We start from the raw sequence: 22,122 nt of genomic DNA, 5'->3' as shown, positions 1-22,122 counted from the left end.
ACGAATGGCGCCATATTGTAAGAAAAACTGCAGGATTAATGTGAATTATATGACGTAATAATACTGAGAAGAGTATTATAAAGTTCTTTACTTAAAATAATTTGCATTTTTAAACAAACACTCCGTTCCTTTTAAAGTAAAATATTTTGCCCAGTCACTTAAACTTGGAAAGAGTCGGGTATTACGTAGATATGTCTCTATTTAAAGGATAATTTGACCAACGCTATAAAACTGCATACAAACTGTATATGAAAGACAGGGTGGCCCAGATAGAAATAAAGACGAGCTGAGTAAAGATCAAGGCAGTGCCATTTCACAAAATTAACTTTAGCCTTATTGAATTCGACCGTTGAAAATTTTTTTGATTTTATTAAATATTTGCCTTCAATCAAATATTCCTTCAAGCTGAAAGAATTTTTCAGTTTTTCAAAATCTCGCTCCGAAGTAAAATCACCGTTTGGACTTTTTAGAGCATTGTAGTAATACTTTTATGTATCGAAAATAATCAGATTATTTAGCAAATCAAAAGAATTTGGAAACGAGACAGAAAGAACTGATTTGATTTTTCTTTAATCATTACCGTTTCGTAAAGTGAACCTTCTAATTCAGATTGATCTCAGTAATCGTGCCGAGAGAAAAATTAATAAAAGTATGAATAAATTGAAATATTTGAACAATATTATTAATTATTATTATAATATTAACTCAATAAAATCCCTTGCTTTGATATAAAACAACCATCTTTTTCCTTACCCACAGAACGCATGAAAGACATACCTTTCGTTATGGGCGTGGCGAGAAAATAGCATTATTTAGAAAAATGTACATCATTCTGATTTAATACGACACTTTAAGTAAAATGCTAATGAAAACGTCTTTATGAAATGTAGTTTCTAAAAGTGTAATATTTGTCAACATGGGCATAAACCTGACTTTTACGTAGATTTCCCGAAGTGTTTTGTTACGGTTTGTTAAAATGTCGAGAGTAAAAAGAACAGTGTAGTAATTTGCCATCAAATAAGCGAAGAAAAATTATTTCTTCAATCTGTCTCCGTGACTGAGCCTTTAAAGTATTGCCTAAATTTCAGGAGGTGATTTTTTCAATAATTTAATGATTTTCTTAAAATAAGTATATGTTTGGAAATGCGTCCTTTTCAATAAACAGCATTCAGAGAAAAAAAAAACAGGGTATTTTCGTAAAATACTTCATAATGTTTTTGTCGGTATTGCTGAAATTTAACAGTGATATTTACAGCCGTTAAGGTCTAATTTTGCCATAAAATGACTAAAATTATAAAGCCTCAAGCTATCAATTATTTTCCCTAGTCTTCCATTTATCTAAAACATAAACATCAATTCGTTCCATGTCCCTGTATGTGAAAACTTCCATACCATTCAGCAATTGAAATTACACGCGAATCTCATTTACCTCATGAATTTTTTCGCACAAATGAAACTGTTTTCGATACAACAAATAAACTGAGAAATAACGTTTCATTAAACTTTATTATTTAACACTCTGTATATTGAAAAAACATCATTTTCGGACTTTTACTCAAATAAACTCTTCTTGTTCCAATCAGCCAAAAATAACACCCAATCTCGCCTATAACACGCGAATACCGAAAAATTATTTGGATAATAGTGAAATAACAACCGGAACAATTTTGTTTATTTGTACTATAATCAACTGCTTTTGTTCCAATTAGGGACAAACGCTCAAGGGCTAAAATGTAGCATTAAATAAATCTAATTGTCCTCAGACAGTTGGAAAGTTCAGTTGCACCTGGTGAATTATTTCTATTTACAAAGTTTTATGTGATTTTTAATAATTTATATATTCCCCTGCTACATTTCACGTCGAACAACATTACCTACAATTTACTTTAAAAGGGCGGACTTTTAGAAGCTTTGGACTAGAAATATTGACAAGATAAATGCGACTATGTATATCGTCAGAAAATCACACTAATGGAAGATAAATGATCGTATGTCACGGCTTTATGAATTGCCATTTTTTAAAGCTCGGCTTTTAAAAAGTTGATGGTAATAAATATCTGGAACGTTTTGTGTTCCCGACCGTGTTTTCACCGGGTTCTGTTAAGGAGTAAGTAAAATAGTTTACTGGAACTCAATGATGGCAGTGAAAAGCTTAAATTAGCTCAAACGCAACTACAGTTTTGGGTAGTGTAATAATTATTATGTGTGACCGACAACCTCGTAACTTTCCAGATCTGCTTGCACACAATGCCGGGAAGGCTTTTATGTGGACCGAGCTACGAATGTTGGGGAGCTTTTATGACTAGATACAACACCGAAACGGATGTTTGCTCTATTTCAAAAGCCTATAAAGAGGAGTTCTCGGGAAATATGTGGATTTCTCCCTGCACATGTGTGGTTCAAGCGAGGCTCGTTACCTGATATTCACAGTGAATGAGAACATTTTTTTATCAAGTGCAAATGGAACTATGCCTGAGTTTGCTACTTAAAACGAGAATTAATGATTCGTCTACCTACTCTACATTTCATATAGTGAAAACATAAATGAAACAAAACGTGCTTTTTTCACTGCGAATTTTTATCACTTTTGTTCTAAATTTTTTAGACGGTTGTAAGTTGCTGCAAGTTTGCTTCCAGTAAGTGGAACGACGGGACGCTTTCAAATTAACACACTGTAGGTATACACCAAAATGAAATTCACAGAGCCGGAGGTAGCAGAAATCGAATTGAACACCACATTGTTTAAGAGAACTTCAGCAGGTCACCAAACACATACATTATTTTTAACAGAATATTTTTATAAAAACATGCCCAAGAAAAGTCTTAATTTAGGTTCGGGTACTTTTTTTATATTAGAAATTATCTAAATGCTAGCCAAATTTTACAATTTTTTAAACGGAACACACAAAATATATTAGCTGACCCACACCAACTTCTAGCCCTCGAAGTTCTGTCTGAATTATTTAAAATATTTCGACCAACATACTCCAAATTGTGCAAAATTTGTGCAAAAAACTCCAATGTATGCATTATGCACTACTTGAAAAAATTTGAATGTGTTGAAGTCGTTTGTTAAACTTCTCCGTATCTCAAAGTTAAGCAACCAAAGTATTTCCTGAAAGTTTTGAATACTCTGTGGAATGGCTTTTAACGGAGTTGTTTCCTTCATTATCAAATTTAAAAAGAGATTTATTAAGCTGAATAATATTCCCTACGTCGCACACTATTTGACTGAAAGCCTTCAAGACTTTGACTGAAATTCTATCAAGAGAAAAAGTATAATAAAAACACCAAAAAGTAATAGAAACATAGAAAAATATTTACAATAATTTCAAAAAAGTTAAGGCTATTAACCGTGTCTGAGAAATTAAAACTGTGAAAAATAATTGTGCGAGATGGTTCAAAATGTTCTAAGATGCTTCAAAAATGTAGATTTCCTGGAAGCTTCAATACAAAAATGTAATATTAATTTTTTGCTTTGTTCAAGTTTTGATCTTATACGTAGGCAGGCGCTAGTAAAATATTAATTGAAAATGATAATTGCAGAATAATAATATTAACATGGACATAGAAGTTACCTCTTACTTTTTAAAACCGTTTTTAATATGGGCAATACGTAAAAATTGTGACAAAAATAAGATGAAATGTTCCGAAATGAAAAATATCCGCTAGAAAGATACATATTCTAGTACTTCGGACGACTTTAAATTTACTAGTCAAAAGTACTAATCAGAAAACATATTTAAGTTGAAGGAATAAACAAAAGCAAAAATTGAACTAAATTGCAAATTATTGCATAATAATCAGTAAAAAAGTTGCAACTCTACATCATTGTAGGTACACATATATTTTTAAATTGAATACTTAGATCTCGTTATTCATTAGCTCTAATGAGAAACTTTCATTGAACAAAACTGCAGACAAACTGGTAGATTAGCAGAAGTAAAAAACAAAACAGCAACCGAAATAGAAAAGAAGACCCTAAATAAATTATAAACAACGTAAAAGAAGATTGCAGCGGTTTTGATTGAATTTAAAGAAATTAATTAATCGCAGACATATTAATTCTATATAATTTTAAAGACACCAATACCATTTTCGAGTTTTCTTACACTTAATATAAAGGTTTAACGACCCTTTACAAAATATGAGACTTTAGCGCCATAATAACCAGGGAAAAAAGTAAGTATATTACATGTACCAATATCCTGTATCACTCCTCGATTTTTAAATTAACATAAATACTGCTTATACCAGATGAATACCAAGACGAATGAAAAAATTCCCGGCAAATTGGAATATATTAAATCTCAGTTCTCTGCGTTCTCTACTTCTCATAAAATTTCGCTCCATAAAGTAAACCTAATTATTTAAAAAATGGGTATCGCACGCTGCTTAACCAGAATACGAAATTTAATAACTTGGCCCTATATTCCGGTATAATTTTGGACTCATAAAAATTTAAATAAATTTATATAAATATAAGACCCGGCTAGGAAGAGAGTTTATTTGAACCATTTAGGCCATCGTACCTTTTTAGGTTTATTTGAATTTAGTACAGCTTTATCTTTTCACGTTTGCTTATTAATTACTCGGATATGGGAGTACATTTTATGGCTACATAAACAGAATCAATTTAGCACTTTTCCTGAAAACTTTACTTCAATTATATATTGCTTATAACTTTGAATGGCATTTAAATAAATTAAAGTATAAGCAGCTTCCTTACATTACGTAAAAAGAAAATTATATTACTCACCAAAATCATCATGTCACCTTGAATAGCAGCACCACTTACCTGGAAAGACAATATTGTAATTTTTATTTATTTATTACAGAAATGGATAAAAACTTAAATTTTAATTTGTATTGTGTGTGTAAAATCGTGTGCGTAAATGGTCAAATATTGCGACTTTAACAAAAATTATCAAATTATGAAACGACATAACAAAACGAACGATCAAGTCAAGAAACTAGAGACTAAAGCCTGAAGTAGAAATAATGCCCAATTAATGTATGGAAAAACGAAACAACTTGTATGGGAGAGCATACAAAAAAAATGTAAGTATTTCGATATATCTCTCCAAGGTGCCGATTCATCGCGAAATCATCAATAGCTGCGTTTTCGAAAAAGACAAAATAAACCGAATGAAACACTTTTGATCGAAAACGCATTAATAATTTAATAAAAGTGAACCGTCTGAAAAGCTCAGCCAGAAAAACACACATTAGGGCCTGAAAAGGGAGAACCGTTTCGTCGACGATCTAGTAAATAGCATCGTTAATTTCCCGTTGCAGTGAGGGTGCGATGACTGATAATCGATTATTTAAATTACATTTTTTACTCACGATCTTATGGGATGAGGTGTCAGAATCCAACAGCCAATTTTGCATAATTTTTTACTCTATTTTTGATAAATCCCGTCGAACATTGTACATTAATAGAAGCTAATGGAGTGTACGGATATTATCAACTGCAGAATTGAATTTAATCTACATATTTCAGTCATCTAAGATAAAATATTTTACTGCTTTTAAGTACATTTATACATCAATAATTTATTTGCGAATTATCTCATTACCCATCATTTGCAAGTATGATTGAACTATGCGTTAAAGAAATATAATTGATTGCTAATGATTAAAATATTTTCTTCGTTTTTGCTCCAATAATTTTTGCAACTTGACATTTTGAAGTGAGTTTTCTAGGCTTTTAAGCGGTCGTGGAACATGATTTGCTGGAAAATGTGGGAGAAATTCTTTTCCATGTCAGCCTAAAAGCCGCAAAAAACTCACCATTTTAAGTAATGGCTGCGAAATCCAAAGTCTTTTGAAGGAATTTTTTTTATCTCAATGATACACATACGATATGGAAAGTTCTTCTATGCCCATGATTATGCATTGCCACGTTTTTCCAGTATTGAAATAGTAAATTTCATATTTAATTTATTTATTATTTCATTGCTAAATTTTCAATAATTTATTCAATCCTTAATAAATTACATAATTGCTTTGAAAAAATATGATGAATGAGCTATACTCTGGTTCCTGTTATAATCACCTCTATATGGTTTAGTGATAGTTGTTTCGGTTGGTTTTTTTGGTAAATTTATAATTATAAAATTAGCTTTTATCTTGACAATGGAAAATTGTACAACCGCGGTTAATAAGTAAAATGTTCCACAGTCACTTGTTTAATGCTCATCAAGTTCAAATTAATGAAAAATAATTTTAACCAAATGTCATATTAAATATTTTTTCTGTATATCAGTTTCTACCCCCAAAGCACGCAAATAAACTGATTTTGCATCAAAATTCCCAGTTCACAGTCGAATTATGTTTTTTTTTACAGAGCTAAAGTTAATATCAACTTGCAGACATTGTTGCGAAAAAATAGGTTTCGTCCAAAGTACAAAATCGATATTCCCTTGCTTCTGCATTTTAGGCATTAGCAAGCTATTCCTCAACTTTGTTTCAAGTTAGAAGGGCAATCTCCTGTTTATTATCGTTTTTATAAGTGCAATTTGCGACTCTGTCTGAGCCTTTTCTCAATTAATCGTCGGCGAAAGTTTCCACACCTGTGTATTCTCCTTTAAAATATGTAGCAACTTCTTCTCACTAACAACATTGTGAATTCTCATTAACATGCGGCGACGCCGGCTGCTCATACATTTTTTAAACCAGCTATTATTATTTATATGACTTCTGGGTAAAATGTTATATGCACTTAATATAAATTGATAAATATTTTTCGCCAATAATAAATGACCGTTGCTCCTTTGTTTCATTGCCAGGGGGATTTTTTTGTGAATGAAACTTACAGATATAATTTTTTCAGTACTTCAGTAGAAAAATCAGCAATTTGACAGAAAGAGAAAAGAAAGACTGCATTTCAGAGAATTATTTGATTACATTACACGGCTTCTAAATTTTTTTATTCAATGTTTTAGCCCCTTGTTTTAGTACGATGTCGTGAGTTTCGATATCTAAGCTTTTCAGTTTTAATGAGTCTAATGGTTATTTTCGAGCTATTTCTTGTTTTGGTGATTTCTTTGTAAAAATTAATATTGAGCTTTCAATTTTGTTAGTCACCATACAGTAAAAAACTGTTTATTACCCTGTATGTTCAGATAATTTGTAACTAGCAAACTTTAGTAATTGACTGCATTTAAAAATGCATATTAAAACAATTTAAATCTTTTATGGAATAATTCGAGCATTACTTTCGAACCCGATATATAAATTTGTAATAGGTAAAAATATACTAAAAACGATCTATTGTTCCGCCATATTCCCTACACAATACCTGGCGAATTCCGAGCAACAAAAAAATAAAGGAAAGATTTTAAAATTTCATTAGGCCTTTTGTTCTTTTTGCCTCTCGTAGCCCTCACGTCACATATTCCGACGCAATCTCCTCTATTATTTCTCGCTCTTCGTCTCTTGCTACTACTGCTCTCGTTAAATTATCTCATTCTCTCATACATCCTCCTCGGGTAACGTTCCGGTAATGACGAAAATAAAAGAAAACGGAAAGGGAAAAAATGTTCAACCGGTGCTCGGAACACCCTTCCGATCGCGAAGTAGACGTGCATGGCTACTTTTTAAAGCCCCATTGTCGATAAATTGCCTCTAAGAGAGGCGTTTGTTGCTTAATTCTTTTTGACGTGGGTATTCCTTAGCTTGGCTTCAGTCATACAATTTGTTTTACCATTTCAGATTTAATCATTTGTCTGCTTAACTTCATTATCGAAATTATGAAAACAACGGATTTTGCTGTTTTTATTTTGCTTATCTCGATTTATCCAAGAAGGACTGATGACCCAAGTGAATGGAATTTGCAGAAAAGAATATATTTATATTTAATAAACATAAATCTTCTGAGAAAAGTGGACGTACAGGTGCCGAATGCCGAAGGATTCGCTTAAATTGTCCCTGTTTTCACTTAGAAGTTTAAAACTAGATTTTCAACTATCTATTCGTATTCGCTATCTTGTTTAAATCCGCATTAACGGTCAAGTGTCTTCTATAAATGGACAAAGAGACGAGTCTCTTCCCACTCTAGTTTCGTGAGGATATTTTGAAAGCTAGTGCTTTAGAGCTCTATTTAGTGTCCTTTAAATCCTTAAATCAAAAATTGCATTTTAGAGTAGAAAAACCGTACTGCCGTGGGATTTGCTTGAAACGTTGGAGGAAAAAAATGTACAGATAAGCAGGTTGTACGTTTGTTAATTCCAGGCAAATATGGTTGTGGATGAATTAATTGCAAATTTCGTAGGGCTCACACAATCTACAAAAGGGCAATAAGACAAGCGTCTACCTGCTCTAGTTTCGCTCTTAGAAATACTTTTTTCTAAGAGTTGTAGCTGTATCACATGAGTTTGTTGCTTTTCGAAAAACGTAAGAAACCGGCCTCTACCTGCTTTAGTTTGAGAATGAAGATTTTCGGAAAGCTGATTTAAAAGATATCTTTAATTAGGTTCCTAGTTTAATTTGTAAAAGATCTCTCGATGATCTAATTATGAAATGTTACACATAATTAAATCTGGAGGACTTGCTCAGGTCTCTACCTGTTGTATGTTGTGGATAATGAATTATCCTGCTTAACAGTTTTACTTAGTATCGTACAAATTTTGCTAAATTACTAAAAGCTTCAAGTGACAAATTGACCAAGAAACAAGCCTCTATCTGATATTGTTTGAAAATAAAACATTTTTATAGCCATTTAGAATTGGAGCTTGTGATAGGATCACATAAAATGTTGCTAAATTAATAATATTTTCTTGTGTTTTACTAAAATTTGCCGGACTTGTACAATCCAGTAGCTTCTACAATTGAACTTCCATAATTGAGAGTTTCAGTTAGAATCGAATGAAATTCGCTAAAAAACTGTTCTGTTGTATGATATATTTGAAATCTTTCTAGCTTTTAAGGGCGAAATGTATTCTACAAATAGACCTAGAAACAACAACTTCAACGAATAGAACACGTATCGTTTACTTGTTCGTGTTTGGGCAAATAAAAATAGTGATCACCAGACTGTTTGAGAGTTTCAGTTAATATCAGATAAAAGTTTAGGGAAAAATATCATAAAAATTCAATTGTTTGATTTCTTAGAAATTCAAGTCTTTCCAACTACAACTTTTTCTCAAATTTACAAACGGGTAAAATAAAACGGTCAAATTTAATTTTCAATTTTTTGAGAGCCTAACCATGCCAACATTAACATTGTTATATTTTATAAAATTAGTATCAGCTTTTTCTATATTATTTACACGAATACATTTACCAGCTGAAAGGAAATTAAATCGAGGGAATCAACTGGTTTAGATATAGTTGATTAGACCTACTAAGAAATGACATTTCGAAAACCAAGGAAGAATAGAAGAAGTGTGCGATATATTACCAAACATTTCCTTATTAGTGCAGACTTCCGATTTTAATTTTATGAAATCTTATATATAAAATATTGCACTAAAAAATACGCAGAAAATAAATTGGCCTTAATCGTATTTCTTAATTACAGAATCTTATTGGAATAAGAATTTAGATGACTAAGCCTCAATTTCTGTTATAATGTGTCGGTAATTTCCTATATTCGTTCAACAAACCGCTTATTGACAGTTATTGAATTTATATAGAGATGTGAAATTTCGGAGCCTGACCGCATGCGGAATTAGTAATCCCCTTTCCCAAACAAATTTGCTAGAATATTACGTATTTTAATCGAATTTGGATATAAGCCGCTTATTTGAGAGGTCAGTTTTTCATAGTAAGACAATCTAAAACACAGACAGGCTTGTTTCAACAGACAAGTGGACATCGCTAGTTTTGTAAAGGAAAAAACTTCGATCTTAATTGCTTACAAGATGTACAATAAAAGTTGCAGCTCGAAATGTATCTTTATAATTTCATTCCATTGTATGAGCAACATATTTTTTGTTACAATAGGAGTTTTCTTTTGATGTATAACTAAACTATTAGTTGTTTGCTGTAGTTTTAGTAACAATATGTAACTTTAAAAACCTTAATTACATTTGACTGTCTCTTAAAAGCATTGACTTGCAGCTTTGCTTGAGAATTAGTTCTTAATTCACCAATCTATTCCTCTTTTCGGAAATTATGTCTTAATTTGCAGTTTGCAAATGAAATGGACGTTAAAAAAAGAAGGATTTTGTGAGTAGATGGACTTATTAAATAACATCACATCAGCTCTAAACAGTCACACGCATGCTGGAAAAATGCGATTGTCTTTCATCAAAACATGGCCAAAGATGATTATTTTCAGTTGGAAGTATCTAATCTTTATTGATCTGACAGAATCTAGAACTGGAGAGAATTCGCAAATATTTACTACAAAATATCAAAATTTCAATTACAATCAAGCTTAAATTTTCGAATTAAAACCAAGGTTTGTTTCGTTTTTCTGCTCGTATCCAACAATTCAAGACTGAATAAATTTTAGACTGTTTTTTTTACAGTTAAAACCAGACAAATTCGTGATAAAAACGCTAGAATTAATAACAAACTTGATGGATTTGTGAGTGAAAAGCTCATAAATTTAAAAATGTAAGTTTTTAAAATGACCTTCCTGGTTTTTAAGATAAATATTAAATAAATACAATTTGTAAATGTAATTTCTTTCATGAAACATTATTTAAAATATTAACGAATATATGCATATATATTCTAATAAATAGAAAAACTATTTAGGTAATTTATGCAAGTTAAGCAAAGGGTTCGGCATGATTCGTTTGCCTTTGACTTAAAAATGAAACTTTCACTTATTTTACATTAATATTCAGCTGAATAAAATACGAATAGAAATAAATGTTACGGAGGCCTTCAGAATCGTGATTCACTCACTTTAGTAGATAAATGAAAATGCCCACTTTGTTAACGACCGCCTTTGAGGGAGTGCGGTGTACCTACTAGTGGAATTGATCGAGTCGCCATATAATAATGGTTCTTCGTTTACAATTTAAAAAAGCTCTGTTTCAAACCGGGACGGGTATATAATAAACTTCATGATAAATGATGTATTGTTGAGAAATAAATGAAATTCGTGTGATTGTTTTCTATTTGAGCATTCAAGTCGATGAAGAAAATTATTTAACATAGGTACTCATAAAAGAAATTCTTTGACATCTTTTTAGAGCTGCATTTTATCCATGGATGATTAATTACTCTCATAGAATTCACAATTCATACATAAAGAGACAAAATAATAAATCAAGTGCCAACATACTGCCAATTTAAATAATTCCAAAACTTCCAGAAATTACAGAAAAAAATCTATTTATCAAACCCCACAAGTATTTTATGAACGTGGTTACTTTGCCGTATTTGTAAAAAATCCGTTTTCGCTGCAACAAAAACTTCAAACCACCAAAAAACAAAACCAATATCTAATCAAAAGGCCCATGACTGTCGAATTATACAGCAAAAAGAAAACTATTTCTGGAGTTTTAAATTCGAACAGTAAACAGAACCGAAAGCGTGCACGGCCAAAAAGTGACAAAAACCTAATTGTTTTTAGTTGAAACTAAAAATAGAGATATCCGAAACAAAGTCTACTCGACAAAAGCTTTTAACGTTTACGGTTCGGGTGACAAAACTTTGTTCGACGTACATTTCCTCAACATAACGATATTCATTTTAGTTTCTAGTTTTATCGCGTGACTTTGTTTACCGACATGAACGCTGTTTATATGGAAAAAATGGAAAGTTTTCACGCAAATACATATGCGATTTTTTTCATCATTGTTCCATTTCAAGCTAGCATGTAAATATAATATTTCATTTCAAGATAGCATGGAAATCGTATAAAATTTAGCGTTATTAACCGTAATTCCAAGAGCAACTTTTATTTTCTGATCAATTTAAGTCATTAACGGCGTTCATATGACCTCCAACCAACCAGAATACATACACAGGGTGTCAAAATTAAATCCCAAGTTCCTATCAAAAATTTGCTAGCGATCTTCCTTACCAAGATACAGGCCTCTGAAACACGCCGTTAAAAATCGGCTAAAATGTCCATGTGCATGCAATGGGTATCGACAAAATGAACCGTTTTCAATAGAACACTTTTTCGGAATTGAAATAAAGAATTAACAATAAACTTTCATGGTTGAAATTAAATTTTTCCGGAGAACGGTTCATTTTAACAATGTCAAAGCCTTTTTTTGTAAAATTTTTAAGGTATCTGAAAATAGTTTTGTTGTGCTTGGATCATAAAAGCCGTTGAAAATATGAGCATTCATGGCAGCAATCTGGGTGGACCTGTCGAACTCAGACTACTACAGAAACTATTTTAAGGGGCATTAAATAGTATCAATTGTATTAAACAATTATTAAATTATACTGAGCAATTTAGAATTTATTTAATAAAAACAATTTTTCTTGCCCGATGGGGGGCTTGCAGGAAACTTATTTACAGAAACTTTGTACATGAATCCGGTAGCATGACCACATTTTTCCAGACACTAAACAGAAGTTATTGAAGCAAATATAATTTTAAGTTTTTTTCAAAAAAATTTCACATTAAGAAAAAAAAAGGTGTGAGCGGTATAGGTAACATAGGTAAACAAAGCTATAAAAAAATGTAAATGTAAATAATATTCATTCATTCAATTTACTGTAAAAAAGCTTGTGCTACATTTAAGTATTTCCAGACAAAAACTTTTTTAACAACTGTTATGTTCTGGATAAATTGATGTATATTAAGTCTGAGTTGCTTACATATTTTGCTTAATAAAATTCTTACAAAAAAACATCGACAATACTTTCTTAAGCAATAGTTTTCACCTTCATATAAAAAAAACAACGACATTAACTGCAAAACTACGTCAAACGCGGATCAAACAACAAATATTCCAAGTATTCTAAAATCCACCCTTATAATCATAACTGCGGAACATACGGAAATCAACTTCTCAGCGCGTATTCAAAGCTTTGTCGAAAATTATTTTAATGAAATAACTTTATAGGAAAGGGTGAGCCCAAGCAGCTCATGTAAAGCTTAACATATCATTTTCACGTGTCTGAAAAGTTCCGTTTCGCGTTTTTTGTGTTTTAAACTTTCGTGCTGACAACTTTACAATAAAAAACGCCTTCTTTTGATATTCAAATCCCATTTGAGGTTTCATGTTCATTCACGTCAAATATAGAGGAAATTCTGATTGGTATAAATATAAAACATTGTTAGTCAGAACGTTTTGAATACTCACCGCATTTGAATGAGTTTGATCAGTCTTCAATTCTTTGTGATTTGAATACTGCACGTATACTGATCTGCCTCGCAGCTGAGCTACAGAGCCACCGAAATACGAAACCTATAAATAAAAAAAAGTGATTTATCATTTCCGCCCTGCATTTTCACGCTCTAAAGTGTGCTCACCATGCTTGTAGCTGCAGCTTCATCTCCCATCTCCAAAAACGCTTGGTTCTTTCCTTTCAGTACAAGAACATTTGTAACTCTACCAAATGGTAGGCCCAAGTGAATGATTTCAGCTTCGCTGACATCGGATGGGATGTTTCGGATATGAATCACTCTGGATGGCTTGCCTACATTTTGCTCTAGCTTTACCTGGAAGTAAAACATGCTATCGTCAAGAAACAGTAAAATAATAGATATATTTTTAAATTAAAACTAAACTTTCGTTTTCCTGAATCATGTCAATCAAATAAAAGCAGCTCGAGTTTTGACTCTAAGAAAACCACAGGTACAAACCGTCTGATAACTAAATCTACCAATTCAAACCCTTAAAATTCAGAAAAATGTGCTGGTTTAAATATGAAATCAATTTAATTGATTTTAGCTGTTCTCTATTTGAACGCTGATTTATGTATTTCCTTTATGCAAAAATATATGTATGAAAAATACCGAAACAAAAACTAGCACAAGAAACAATTCTTTTTAAGGTGACTTAAGTAGTCAATTTTCGAAAACAACAATGACCACAAATGATGTTTACTGCCTAGAACATTTAGAAAAAATCTCCAACAGACAAGCAAATAATGTTAGAGTTGTTGGTTACGAACCAGCGTAAAAAATAGAGAAGATTAAACCATAATCGACTTGTAAAAGGATTAACATAAAGAAAACGACAAGGACAGTTTTTGCATTAAAATTAGGGTTTAATAGCCTAATAGTAGCGAAATATACAAAAACTATTCCATTTTAATGATCCAATATTAGTCAGAAAAGCATCAAATTATTATTTTAAAAAGCTCATAAAAATGTGATACGATATGAATTGATGATAAGAAAAATTACCATTTTTGTCCAATTTGAATATCGAACAATAGAATTACAGCAATGTGACAGAAATACCCTTATTTTATTTAACAACAAATTTATTGCACCAATTTGCACGAAATTAACTGAGACTGGTAAAGGCTAAAGGACTAGACTTAATTAACTGTTAGTTGACAAATAGAAAATGTGAACGACATTTGAAAACGAACTCATTATTTTTAGTGAAAAAACTAAAATCAACCGGTATTTAATCATGAAAATCATGAAAAATATCACTGGAATTTCAAATATCTATGTGAAACTAAAACAGGTTTGCAAATCTGCTGCTTTGTATTTCGTTTAGGATTTGGCTTAGGTTTGGTTTGGATTATATTTGGAAATCTCAAGAAACTAGTTAATGAGTATATTTAAACTTATAAAAAATATTAATTCGGAACAGGGAAGAAGAAAATAATTTATTTTTCTCAAAAATGTCTAAAACACTATTAAACAGGTAGTAGGTACCTGAGTAAAAACAGCTTCTTGAAACTTTATTTATTTACTATCCGAAGTATCATACTATTTGTAAATATAATATTTTTAAAATGCAAATAGTTAGAAGATGAAACTACGCGGCAATGTCAAGTAGTGAACTAAATTAAATATTTTAACTGATGCCAAATAATGCCTAATAAACAATGCATTGTTGCAAACAATATGAGTTTCCGCTCTTTAAATCGTTGTCCAATTGAACAAAGGTAGCATAATGGGACCGTCGAAAATTTAATACCTGGATTCATTTTCCGTTCGATTTAAACCCCAATCTATTTGGTTTGTAAAGCCATATCGAGTGCAAATCTATTATTATAGGATAAATAAAATGCTAATTAACATAACGACATGATATATAAATGGCATTTAACATTATTATGACTGAAAAGTCGAATGCTGCAACTAAATATAATATAGCGGCGAACTGGACGATTTTATAATATGCAATATTTCAAAATATAAAAATGTACTATGGCATGGGTATGCTGAAAATTGTCCATTTCAAATGATCTCTAGCGTGTAAAACTCAGGAAAATATCCAAAACGGCTGATTTATGGAAAATTGTATTAAGAAACATTTAAAAGTGTAAAAACTTCGCTTCAATGCACTTTCAAGAATATTTACACTTAAGTCAAAAGAATTAAGTTAGTGACACTATAGTGAAAAGAAAGAAAGTTAAATAAATCCATGATATTGATATTTTAAAGAAGCCAACAAAAAGCGATGCTACTTAATAAAATTTTATCAAACAATCCTTATATATATATATATAAATAATCTTTATTTCCTACAGAAAAAGGCTATCGACAATCCTTATATTATTTAGTACTTTAAAAAAGAGCAGAAATGGATAGCTGAAGTGATCAAATAAAATACAGTCGATTTATCAATGCTGCAATGTTTACAAATGATGCTAACTCTGTTTTTGTATAATATATTTTTTTAATTAAACATACATATATAGCGTGTCATGGAGGCAAGGATAAATTTATAAAATTAGTATTAAATATCCATTTAATTAAAATGGCAATTATTAATTTGCTTGATGAAAAACCAATATTCACCTAAACAATGGACATACCTTTTCAATTAATTATCATCAATGTATAAATGAAATTATATTGACACGCAGAAGCAAATTGCAGGTTTTTCGAGAACTGCTGCTTTATTTAAACATTAAAATAAAGGAAAAGCTGATTGTGGGCAAACGATAAACTTCAAATGCAAACAATATATGTTGAAATGTTTTATCGAATGCCAAATTTCAGGCTAAAATCTATTTTCGTTCTGTTTGCTTCATTAAAATTGCAGAAATAATATTAGATTTTTATCAACAACTTATCACATACAAATCATCAATTAAATCATTAATCTGGGTACAAGATATCGATTATTTGTTTTACAACAGCTTTTTATTTTGCTTTTATATTAATACATGCATTTACATTTTTTCGTAAATGAAATCAATAGATGGCTCTTAAATGTGAAAACGGATGGACAGCAAACCTTTTCGTATATAATTTGAATCGTGCAAAAGCACTTCTTAAGTATGTTAAAAGTAATAATTATGATTTAGAAAACCTCCAACACCGATGAACTTTGGCAAGTCACAAAACTCAACCGAAAACCACATAAAATATTTGAGGCAAAAATTGATAAAAATCCAAAGTTTACTAAACATGTCCACTAACTCGACTTGCTTGAATTCAAATTCACAGAAACTGTTCTTCTTATATCCACCCTAACTAGTAATTAGAGCATTTACAATTCGTGTTAAGATCGATTCGAATCGCATTTTTTAGCTTTAATTCTATTTGAATTAGCTGTCTAGTATCGCGTGTTGTACTTCCAGTCAAAAGTGCTACTTTCCAGAAAATTCTTTATTTTTCTCTTTTTTAATTTTGTTTTTACTGTCGAACACGTTTCTAGGTGTATGCTATTGATGACAGTTAATTAATTTTTCTACTTCCTTAAGCGTATCAAGAACTTCACACTAATTTCTACACGTCAAAACAAATTTAAATTTGCTGAAAAACAGTACAGCTGTATTTCCAAAGAAAGCAAAAAATATCAAAAACTAAAGCAACTAATTTATTGGTTGAAATCTAATAGCAAGTATTTTTCATTGTCTCACTATTCATATAAAGTAATATCCGAACAACTTCTGATAGTATAATCTAGTTCAGTAAACTGAAATTAGAAATTATATCGTGCTCAATTGAAAAATGAATAGTATTAATTAACCGCAAATTAATTGAAAGTTTTCAATGCTAGCGTGATGGAAAGCTCTCCGTTCCAAAGAGCTCCGGTAAAGCTTGCTATAAATATTCAGATATGGAGATGAGATGATATATTTATTGGATTTTAATTGATAACCAACTGTTGTCGGTGAGTAATGAAGAAAATATACAATCAAGGCTGAAACCGGGAACCTTAAGTTTCTCATTCTCACTCCACAGAAACGCAATTTAACGTATATATTTAAGGCAATATCAATTATAAATATAAACACAGTAGGTAATAAAGAAATTCCTCATAACAATTACGAAAATTAGCAATAAAATTATAAGTTACTAAGTAAGAAGGATGTACTTACGTGTTTGTGTGTATGTAGATTATGATATATACATTTGTAATTAAGCGCGTTCATTATTCTTTTGCATGAAATATTCACGAATGTGTACCTATATTACAAACAATGACCTTTTGAATTTTAGGTTTTAAAGAGCCAAATGAATTTCTACATTCTACAGCCCTTCTGGCTAACGAAAAATCGAAATAAAAGCGTAGAGTCACTTTTGACATGGACCTATAATAGACGTAGGACAAATGGAAAGTACAAAATTCAAGAAGGCAATTAAAGGTAGAGGAAATTAGACTTTCAAATTTTAAAAAGCTTAAAATTTGAAAAAATAACAAAAAACGGAGGAAAATCAAACAGCTCAGTTAAATAATAATAGTGCGTTATTTACAAGCAAAAATTCCTGAATATTTTTAATAAAGCGCATCTAATTTGACCAAAAAAAGCTTTCAAAAATACTTCATACATCAAATAGTAAATGTTTCAAATAACTTTAAAAAGTTCTGTTTTTGAATGGATGAATGAATTTGACATGATCTGATCCTATATTAAATTATCAAATTGTGTTTAGTAGATTTTTTTTTCAGCCAATCCTCTCTGTATTTGGTCCTTTAGCGCAAGTTTTTAAAATGGTCATATTTGCTTCCTTTCGCATCATCATCATTCGCATTTTTCTTTGATTGGAAAGCACTTTCTTACGAAAAAAACTTTTGAGAAAAGTACTAAAAGCACTTTTTTGAGAAACGTGAGCAAACCTGTGACACGTTATTTCTTCGAACGGTATTGTATGGTTCAAGTCATTATTCTAGACACGATTTTTTGTCTGCAAAGTTTATTATTTAACTTGAGTGAAAAATATACAGTTTACACGGTACTCATTATTAACTTGCTCCTTGTAATCGCGATAAACAAACTCTAAATAAAAACGAAACAATTCGGAAACCAATAAAAAGAATGACTACTGAATTAACTCTTTACCCGTGAAGACGAAAAAATATCAAATGGAAATACTTTGTTGAATATAATTTCATTCTTATTTTCCGCTGCTAAACTATTATCTTCATAACTCAATGAAATATGATTGCCATTTATTTTATAAGCGCCCAGTTTTCATTGGTTTGTATAACAGTAAAAAGTGGCTTTAAACCTCGACTTTCGCTACATTGCATACATACTTGTCCTGTACAGAACAAATTGATAATTTTAAAGGCATTTTATAAAACCTCAAAAGGCAGTTCGCAAGGTGTTGATTTCCGTACCATCGAGGAAGGAAAAAGTTCCGCTTGCTCCGACGCAATATTACATACTTAATATATGTATAGAAACATTTTTATATAAAAGTTGTTTCCAATAATGTAATGGTACAAGATGCACTATTTTTTGAATTATTGAAAAGCACTCTTAACTGTATGGAGTGCTTTTTCAAATAAAGTCTTTGTATATAATGTTGATTTGAAGTATTCATGGTGTTTCCAAAGAGCGACATATTTTATGAAGGTGATCATAAAAGTTAGCCTAAAAAGGTGATTTTGGTCAATCTGCCATGTAAAAAGATACCGATGATAGTGACATAAACCAAAAAGTAGAAGACGCGTAAGATGTCTTCTTTTTCAAAAAAAGGAGAAGTTTTGAAGTAGTGGTCATGAGAAATTAGGTCAATGCAATCAGGAAACACTAGATGATGTACTTGCATTGTAATGCAGAACCGTGTTGAAAATATCTGGAGTAAACCCTTTGTATCTGCGAAGGTTAGGTAGGAACTTGAACTTTTGGATCTAGTGAATGTAGTCCTGAAATTAAAATTTTTTTGAATATAACAGAAGAAGAAAAAAATAGATATGTTAGGCAAGGGTATATACTTATTTTAAGAAAAAATTGTCTATTTTAAAAAACAAATTAGGAAATGCTTGGCAATGCCACCAATGCAGTCTCGCAGTTTTGCGGAATATTCGTCTCGTTTAAAATACAGGTCCGATTTTACGGTAACTTTGAATCTACCTAGACACCTGGTACATGAGATTTTATTGTAAACCATATTCTCTGTTCTAATAAATCTTCCGTATTATGCAGAACTTAAATAATTAGCAAAAATTTGCCTATAACGGAATGTGGGTAACCTGAGACAGTGTGAATGCCCCTCCTTCAGATTTTGTTTGCCAAATCCATATAATTGATGAAATACATTAGGATTACACTGGCGCAAGAAAAATACCGATAAAGTTTATACTGGTAACGAGAGAATTGGACAATAATAGAGAGAAATGGCCTTAAACGTTGCAATTTATTTTTTTAATTTCTCTCGGCTTGGGTTTTACAACTAAAGTTGATTGTTTATGACCTTCTATGAGATGGAGATCTGTGTATAAACCAATGATACTCCCCAGGAAGTCAACAGCTTTTATATGTTTAACCCTATTGCTGCCGAGCCGATTTTACTGGAGAAAGCATGTAACGTGGATTAAAAATGATAATTTTAGTGAAAAATTGATTTACATCACATATTCTATTCTCAACCTGAACGTAATGTCAAATGGTAAAGAAATAATCCACGAGTTTCCTTTTCTTAAAGTCTGAATCGTGTTTTTACTAATAGGCCGAAAACTGATAATGGAGAATTCAACAGCTAAAATAAAAGTAAAAACCAACTAGAAAGAATTTAAAAAATCTTGCTTTCTGAACAAAGTTAAACAAAAGAACAAAACAAGAATTTTCACAACACTCACAACAAAAGCTGCCAACAACTAAAAATCTAACGTCATTTGCGATAGTCACGGAACCGTTAACTCACGAAAAAGAAACCTAAGCCAAGTAAAAAATGTTCTGGTAAAGCACACGATCAACACGAGAAATATTTTTAATTTTTTAAAATGGTGAAGAAACAAAGGAACAAAGTCAACAAACTGGCTGAAGGACAGCACACATACATGCAAATATTTACAACTTTCTGGACGTGAAGCGCTCGCTCGATGTCGAAGGGCGAAAGAAATCGCATAAAAAAGACGCGATTCGACGAGAAATTGTTATTACAGGGCGTGCATAAATAATAATTAATACCAATAATTTAAACATGATGTTCGCGACAAGGCAATTACAAGCAGATAGATTAAATTTGATTTCCAACGATATTTACTCGAAATGCGATATCGAATAAGTAAGCAACCGCCTCAGGTCGCAATTGGAAACCAGGATCAAAACCGAACCATGAATCCATGTATCGAAATATAACATTGCAATTGGCGTGGCGTCATGCTGGAGTTTACTTAGTTGCATAAATACATTGATCTAATTATTTCCTTCGAGTGCATAATGATGAGACAATACCCCGGAGGAACATCCGTTCGTGTTTCGGTAATAAAACAGGTTATGAATATGTCAACGTAACGTCATTGTTTATTAACCGGAAACGCTAACGGGAAGGGTCACGCGCACCCGAGGGTATATTGCTTGCCCTCAATGCGCACTAAATGAGGGTTAAATGCTCTTAATTCGAAGCATTATGCAATAGTTAACCGGAATACGTCATTGTTTACTGTTCTATGGAATTGTTATTAAATTTATCCTACAAAGCCAACCAAGTGATTTAGAACGGCACGTAATCATGTCATTGGTACTAGATTGGAAACTCCATATTTGACTGGAACATTCAAATAATGTAAATTCCCTGCGGGATGCTTCCAAACTATAATATTTGATAATGTGCTACACATATGGCTCAATGAAATAGCCCAAATATTTTTCCGTTAAAAACGAGATGAAGCTCAAAGAGTTTTAATGTAAATGTCGTCATCCTTCTACCTTGGAAGATTTTGGGCTTACTGTAAAAAACTGTACTAAGACCTTTAATTTAATTTTTATGGGCCTGGGAAACTCAGATAATTTTTAGGAGTTGGCTACGCAAATGGCTTAGTGCTACGCAAATGGCTTAGTGCGCCAATCCAACGCACCGGCGCAGTAACTCAGTTCCGTTGCTGCGAAAATGTTGATTACCTTTCTTACTTTTTTTAGATTTATTTTAAGGCAATTTATTAATAATATTTTTAAAATGTCTGTCAAATTTCAGAATTTTCCAATTTTAGCCAAGTTACTCTTTCTTCTAAATGCTCAATTTTCTAAAATTTCACTAAAATAATAAGAATTTCAGGAAAGTACTTTCAAAAACCCAATAGCTAAAGACACATTGCAACAATTACAAATTATTCCTGCTGTGCTAGTACAATGAGTAACGAATCTTTTTAGACTAATTTGAATCCCATATTCCTCCTCGACCGTATATTTTCACTTTACCTTTTATTTAAAAGTACATATTAATGAATATGTGTGTGACAACGTCCTATCTTATTATCTTCTTTTGCTAACTGCACAAAGGTGAATCGGAGTTTCGTCCAACTGAAATCTGACTATATGATAAAATACAACAAAAAAGCCCTGCATGCATGCCAGATATGCATGCAGCTTACTTTTCAGGATGGAAGCGGTAAAATTAAAAAAAAACTGATATCTGATTCCCTTTGACATCAGTTGTTATAAAAGAGTATGGAAATCGGGGAGACGTCTCTATTTCCAGTGATTTAGTTCGACTATTACATCTTTTCGAGCTTTGTAACATTAGCTTTTTAAAAAGTGATGCATTAGAGATTTCGTATGAAATGCTCTTGTATATGTGAGCTGTTTCTTTGGATTAAAAAAATATACTTTTTCGATCGCTTCAGTAGATTTTGCAGAAAAAGTTACGGGTTTTCATGGCTC

The 22,122-nt window shown here is 31.4% G+C and overlaps 1 protein-coding gene across 1 annotated transcript in view; it reads right to left on the bottom strand.

Moving 5' to 3' along the window:
• The window catches only part of LOC109539609 (polypyrimidine tract-binding protein 2), a gene marked incomplete in the record, with an annotated part of 399,312 nt that overhangs the window by 42,029 nt on the left and 335,161 nt on the right, over window positions 1–22,122 (bottom strand). Inside the window, 3 exon segments of the mRNA XM_048666924.1 lie at window positions 4,760–4,798; window positions 13,233–13,337; window positions 13,403–13,591. Coding sequence (XP_048522881.1) covers window positions 4,760–4,798; window positions 13,233–13,337; window positions 13,403–13,591 — 333 coding nt within the window.

This window comes from Dendroctonus ponderosae, unplaced genomic scaffold (assembly GCF_020466585.1).
Source record: "Dendroctonus ponderosae isolate FM_Combo_2020 unplaced genomic scaffold, Dpon_F_20191213v2 Dpon_F_20191213_5, whole genome shotgun sequence".
NCBI lineage: Eukaryota > Metazoa > Arthropoda > Insecta > Coleoptera > Curculionidae > Dendroctonus > Dendroctonus ponderosae.
Note: the sequence above shows the minus strand (reverse complement) of the source record. Positions and strands in the feature narration are given on the sequence as shown.